The sequence below is a fragment of the Bombina bombina genome, chromosome 10 (genome assembly GCF_027579735.1).
Source record: "Bombina bombina isolate aBomBom1 chromosome 10, aBomBom1.pri, whole genome shotgun sequence".
Classification (NCBI taxonomy): domain Eukaryota; kingdom Metazoa; phylum Chordata; class Amphibia; order Anura; family Bombinatoridae; genus Bombina; species Bombina bombina.
The window spans coordinates 91341910-91348645 of record NC_069508.1 but is presented as its reverse complement, the minus strand read 5'-3'; the positions used below and the strand labels follow the sequence as shown (position 1 = coordinate 91348645).

Here is a 6736-nt window from a genome sequence, read left to right as displayed (position 1 = left end):
AGAAAAAACTAAGATTATGCGCTAGTGTAGATAGTGCAGTGGTAAAGGATAAAAACCTTGTGGTGTCTTGTTCAAATTAACAACTGTATGAGTGAGTAAAGTGAAAAAAATTATTTAAATCTCTAATGTACAAACAATTTCTATAACATAGAAAACAATAAGTGCAATGATAAAATAACAATGTTAACAATGTGAAAAATCACAAAAGATATGAAAATGTGTGTATATATATAAATATTTGAATATATATGAATGAATATATATATATCTCAGTGTCCAAATATAAAAAGTCCAGTTCAAAATAAAGGATATAATAGTTGTGTATTCAGATGTTTGGCTTGCTCCACTTGAGTCCACGGTGTGGTGGGTCAGGATATCTAGGAGGAGGAGAAAACAAGGGGCGCCAACATAGTGTAAATTGTTTAAAAATAAGTTGAAACAATGAAGTGCATAAAATCTACTCACAAATAGAGTGGCACCTTGAATGAACTAGGTGCGTGCAGGCAGGCTGACATTCAGATCCAGCAGTCAGTACGCTGGGGGTCTCACCCGGGAGACCTATGGAAGTGCAGATGTGATGGAGGATAACAGCTGTGGGGATTTTGAGAAAGGCGGATCGCCAACAGGGGAGTTGAAACAACAATAATAGTTTTCTCCCAAGAAAGCTGCTCACACGATCGGTATTTAAACCCAGACCGGCTGGAAAAAGTAGTAAGAGATTGTTTTTAACATGAAGCCTGCGGTGGATGAGATGTTCCCTGAGGGGGCCGGACCCTATGTGGATCTGGATGAGGCTGGAGGAAGCACAGGGCTTCTGATGGATTTGGCAGCAAACGAAAAGGCAGTTCATGCAGACTTTTTCAATGATTTTGAAGATATGTTTGATGATGATGACATCCAGTGATATGCTTTTAGGTGCAGACCTCTTCCATCTGTGGTTATTGAAGGACCATGCTACCCTGAGTGTCCCATGAAGCATAAGAACTATGTCAAATATTTATTTTTGTCTTGTAAATAAAAGTACCTAATAATAAAAAAAAAAAAAAAAAACCCAGACCGGCTGACAGCGTCAGTATAGGGAAAAAGTGCTGGTGCTGGTTAAAAAACCACTGGAACACAAAGAGCTGCAAGTAGCAATGAAAAAGGAGCACAAAACCGGGTCTGGCTTTAAAAACTTAGTCTTTAATTGCTACGCGTTTCTCAGTCCGTAAAGGACCGTTTCATCATCTGAATCAAAGAAACGCTCTGTGCTCTTTTGGTCTGATAACCTCAGCGTAGTGTACGCCGTGAACCAGCTTTCAGCGGCTTCTCCAGTGGTGGTGTCCTACTTGAGACATCTGGTTTTGAGATGCATGCAGCTTAATTTGCAGTTTGAAGCGAGGCATGTGCCAGGGGTAAACAACGTGGTAGCTGATGCTCTGCCACACTTTCAGTGGAGTCCGTTTAGGCGCTTAGTGCCGTTGGCGGATGTTGATGGTTTGCCATGTGCAATCTCTCTTTGGCAGATAGCGGGCCTTTAGAGGCACTTCTCCCTTTGGTGAGGGCATCGTTAGCTCCCAAGACGTGGCAGGCTTACAGTAGACATTGGAAGGAATGGGAGGATTTCTGTCAGCTACATCGACAGTCACCAGCCGAAGGTACGCAAGTGTTAGTGGTTGAGTGGCTGCTTAGCTTGCGGGCGTGGGGAGTGTCTGCAGGGGTTGCGCAGGGGCGGGTTGCAGCCTTGACGTTCTTTAACAAGCTGTATGGTTTTAATGACTTTGGGGGCTCCTTCCTAGTTAGGAAGGCGCTGAAAGGTTGGGGTAAGTTGAAGCCCCGAGGGAAAGACCAGAGGGAGCCCGTTACAGCTCTGCGCTTGGGCGTTCTAGTGACGGTACTTGATCAAGTGTGTGCCTCAGAATATGAGGTTAAATTGTTCAGTTGTGCCTTTGCTCTAGCGTTTTATGGAGCGCTGAGAGTAGGGGAGTTGGTGGCCCCATCTCGTACAAAGGTGGGGTTTGGTTTAATGGCTAGTCATATTCGGGTATCCGAACGGACCGTGTTATTGTTTGTGTCCCATTCCAAAACCGACCAAGAAGGAAAGGGGTCTTGGCTTTCCTTGTCGGTGGTAGGGGACGAAGCCGTTTGCCCGGTGGCACTGATGAGGGCTTATATGGCCGTTCGTCCAGGGACAGCAGTCCAGTTTTTGGTCCATAGGGATGGGCTTTCTTTTTCTAGGTTTCAATTTAGGAGAGTATTAGAGGGCGAAAGTGGCTGGGTTAGACGCGGAAAAAATTGCCCCTCATCCCTTTAGGATTGGTGTGGCTACCAGTGCGGCGGCGTTGGGCTGGCCGTGTGAAGCAATTAAGAGACTGGGCAGGTGGAAATCGAGGCTTTATCAATCCTATGGGCACCCGGTGTTTAGTGGCTAGTAGGCGTTAGGCGCGAGTGTCAGAAGAGGGGGAGGGGGGAGTGTAGCTTTGGGCCACTCATTTATATCAATTTATGTTTGTTTGCAGGGTTGGCGAGTTGCCCCACATGTGTCTGGATCGTGGGGCACTCTTACGTGCACTGGGCCTTTCTTAGGGCCCTGGCCGTGCCTGAAGGTTCACAGCTGGGTTTTGGCCCATCCCGGGTTTTGCTGCGATGGCTCTGGCACAGAGGCATGACATGGCCGGAGCTGCCTTCAGTACTAATAGAAGCTTGTCACCGATGGGGCAAGCCAGACGCTATCCTTTTACACTTAGGGGGTAATGATATGGGGCAGCTTCCGGCTTTAGATTTGATCAACGTTATGAAGTCGGACGTGCGGTGGATGCATGTCTTCCTGCCGGGCTTAAAATTAGGTTGGTCAAATGTGGTGGCGAGGCTTTGCTGGCGCTCATTCCCGTCCCTGAGGGCAGCTTATAGGGTCCGCAAAAAGATTAACCGAGAGCTGGGGAAGGCGGTCATGGTCACGGGAGGTTTTGTGGTGTGCCATGATGGCTTATCGGCAGATAAGCGTCATCTGTATCGCCCGGATGGGGTGCATTTGATGGAGGAGGGCCTTTATATCTTCCTATCTGATATTAAGGATGCATTGGATAAGCTGATTTAAGGTGGCGGCAAGAGTCCTTTTTCCTTGCTTTAAGGGGCGGTCTCTTGTGGCAGGAGGACGGGGCCTGTTTGTTGGTGCAGAGTCCAGAGGGGGTTGGGGGTCGAGCAAATGGGTGTTGTGATGTCCCTGGGTCGTGACCTAGGGGTGCCACACCCCGCGGGCCTGCTGACCTTTCGGGCCCCTAAGGTGTCTTTAGCCATTCTGCAAGGGCGGAGTCGCTGATGGCTCCCCCCAAAAATCTAATCTTTTGGCCCCGCCCTCTCCCCGTTTGGGGTTTTTATGTTTTAGGGACTCCATTGGCCGCCACCGTTTGAAGATGACTACGTGAGATGTTAGTCATACTAAAATGTTATAAATAAATGCGACCATGTTGGTCTTAACCTCCAGTTCTCGTGTGGTCTCTTTTATTTCTATGGGTAAAGAATGACTATTTAGGGTTTTTAGCCCTTATGGAATATATGAAGCTCAGAAGCTTGATCAAAAGAATGACATGATATCTTCACTATATCTTCTTCATCCTATATCATTCTTTAATCTCCCCACCCATCTAAGTATATCTCCATTCCCCATTCTATTACTTGTTCTGTCCATTTACTTGCATTGCTTTTTCTTGTCAATCTGGTTTTCTTTAGCGTCAGTTTGAATGCAATATTTTTCTGAGTATATAAGTTACACAATGTTTATGTATAACACAAATCAGTTTGATTATGATCTATGTAACAGCAACTGAATCATGTTCAATCATCAGCAGGAGCTATACGTGCAGAACCACAAAACTGTTACATAATATATTAGCTAATTCAGCAGTTAACAGCTTAATCACTCTTCATATGTAGTATTACTTAAATTGAATATCAAGTTTGACGAATGTGTGCCAGTTTTTTCAAAATCCTATTAAAAACAGGGGCACTTTCATTCATCAAGCTTTACATTTCACTGGTTTTGTTAAAATACTTACCTTTTATTCTTGAAAGCCGCTCCATCGCTTCCCCCGCCCGTCGCAAGTCTCTTCATATGTCAAAAATGACGAATCCAGCTTCCTCCAATCACGGCTTAGCTTCAGGCAATGTTTGCTCTGGGGGGGGGGGGGGAAGCCATGATTGGAGGAAGCCAGATTCGTCATTGCTGACCTATGAAGAGGCTTGCGACGGACGGGGGAAGTGTTGGAGTGGCTTCCAAGAATAAAAGGTAAGTATTTTAACAAAACCAGTGAAATGTAAAGTTTGATGAATGAAAGGGTTTTTAAAAACCAGACACACATTCATTAAACTTGACATTCACTTTAAAATACTCTTTTTTTTGTCTTTGCTGTTTTCTTCATTGGCAATAGAAGTGTACAGCATGGGTTTTTGTTCATTTTTCTGATTTGAAACCATTCCAAATAGTTTAAACACCCTGTGATATTCCACTTAGCCTGTGCTTTTGAAATGCATTTGTACCATTAAATCTCTTCCCGTACATTGCATGGCGTATATATATATATATATATATATATATATATATACACACACACCTTTAAACCCAACCCTGTCATATACTATATCCCTTTAAAACACTTTGTATACATTTCTTTCAGTAATACAGTTATATCTATCTATCTATCTATCTATCTATCTATCTATCTATCTATCTATCCCTCTAGAAAATTTGAAAAGACCACTGCAAAATTATCAGTTTCTCTGGTTTTACTATTTATAGGTATGTGTTTGATTAAAATGAGCATTTTTGTTTTATACATTTCTCTAAATTCCACTCCTGGTGCAAAAAGTCAAACAGCTCTGTTTTGTTTGATTGCTTGTGACCATCCATCTTCATATTTATCTCAATCTAGAGGTTTTCAATGGGGTTCAGGTCTGGAGGATGGGCCGACTATGACAGAGTCTTGATCTGGGGGTCCTCCATGCATACCTTGATTGATCTGGCTGTGTGCATGGAGCATTGTCCTTTTGGAAAAACCAATCCTCAGAGTTGGAGAACATTGTCAGAGCAGAAGGAAGCACGTTTTCTATTAGAATAATCATGTCCTTCACAAAGATACATCTGCCTATAAATAGTATAATAGTATATATACATACAGTATGTCACAAAGTGAGTACACCCCTCAAATTTTTGTAAATAATTTATTATATCTTTTCATGTGACAACACTGAAGAAATGACACTTTGCTACAATTTAAAGTAGTGAGTGTACAGCCTGTATAACAGTGTAAATTTTCTGTCCCCTCAAAATAACTCAACACACAGCCATTAATGTCTAAACCATTGGCAACAAAAGTGAGTACACCCCTAAGTGGAAATGTCCAAATTGGGCCCAATTAACCATTTTCCCTCCTGTCATGTGACTCGTTAGTGTTACAAGGTCTCAGTTGTGAATGGGGAGCAGGTGTGTTAAATTTGGTGTTATCACTCTCACACTCTCTCATACTGGTCACTGGAAGTTAAACATGGCACCTCATGGCAAAGAACTCTCTGAGGATCTGAAAAAAAGAATTGTTGCTCTGCATAAAGATAGACTAGGCTATAAGAAGATTGCCAAGACCCTGAAACTGAGCTGCAGCACAGTGGGCAAGACCATACAGCGGTTTCACAAGACAGGTTCCACTCAGAACAGGCCTCGCCATAGTAGACCAAAGAAGTTGAGTGCACATGCTCAGCATCATATCCAGAGGTTGTCTTTTGGAAATAGACGTATGAGTGCTGCCAGCATTGCTGCAGAGGTTAAAGGGGTGGGGGGTCAGCCTGTCAGTGCTCAGACCACACGTCGCACACTGCATCAAATTGGTGTGCATGGCTATCGTTCCAGAAGGAAGCCTCTTCTAAAGATGATACACAAGAAAGCCTGCAAACAGTTTGCTGAAGACAAGCAGACTAAGGACATGAATTACTGGAACCATGTCCTGTGGTCCGATGAGATCAAGATAAACGTATTTGGTTCAAATGGTGTCATGCGTTTGTGGTGGTAACCAGCTGAGGAGTACAAAGACAAGTGTGTCTTGCCTACAGTTAAGCATGGTGGTGGGAGTGTCATGATCTGAGCCTGCATGAGTGCTGCCCGCACTGGTGAGCTACAGTTCATTGAGGGAACAATGAATGCCAACATGTACTGTGACATACTGGGCCACAGGGCCGTATTCCAACATGATAACGATCCCACATGACCACTGCCTTGCTAAAGAAGCTGAGAGTAAAGGTGATGGACTGGCCCAAGCATGTCTCTAGACCTAAACCTTATTGAGCATCTGTGGGGCATCCTCAAACGGAAGGTAGGGGAGCACAAGCTCCGTGATGTCGTCATGGAGGAATGGAAGAGACTTCAGTGGCAACCTGTGAAGCTCTGGTGAACTCCATGCCCAATAGGGTTAAGGTAGTGCTGGAAAATAATGGTGGCCACACAAAATATTGACACTTTGGGCCCAATTTGGACATTTCCACTTAGGGGTGTACTCACTTTTGTTGCCAATGGTTTAGACATTAATGGCTGTGTGTTGAGTTATTTTGAGGGGACAGCAAATTTACACTGTTATACAGGCTGTACACTTACTACTTTACATTGTAGCAAAGTGTCATTTCTTCAGTGTTGTCAAATGAAAATATATAATAAAATATTCACAAAAATGTGAGGGGTGTACTCACTTTTGTGAGATACTGTATATCTATCTAT

General features: G+C 43.7%; 1 protein-coding gene across 1 annotated transcript; it reads left to right on the top strand.

The window, feature by feature from the left end:
- The first annotated feature begins 705 nt into the window (after positions 1-705).
- On the top strand, positions 706-1050 carry LOC128641209 (COP9 signalosome complex subunit 9). Its single transcript, XM_053693774.1, has one exon. It carries the CDS (start codon positions 731-733, stop codon positions 902-904), a length of 174 nt encoding a protein of 57 aa, XP_053549749.1. The 5' UTR covers positions 706-730; the 3' UTR covers positions 905-1050.
- The last annotated feature ends 5686 nt before the right edge of the window (positions 1051-6736 follow it).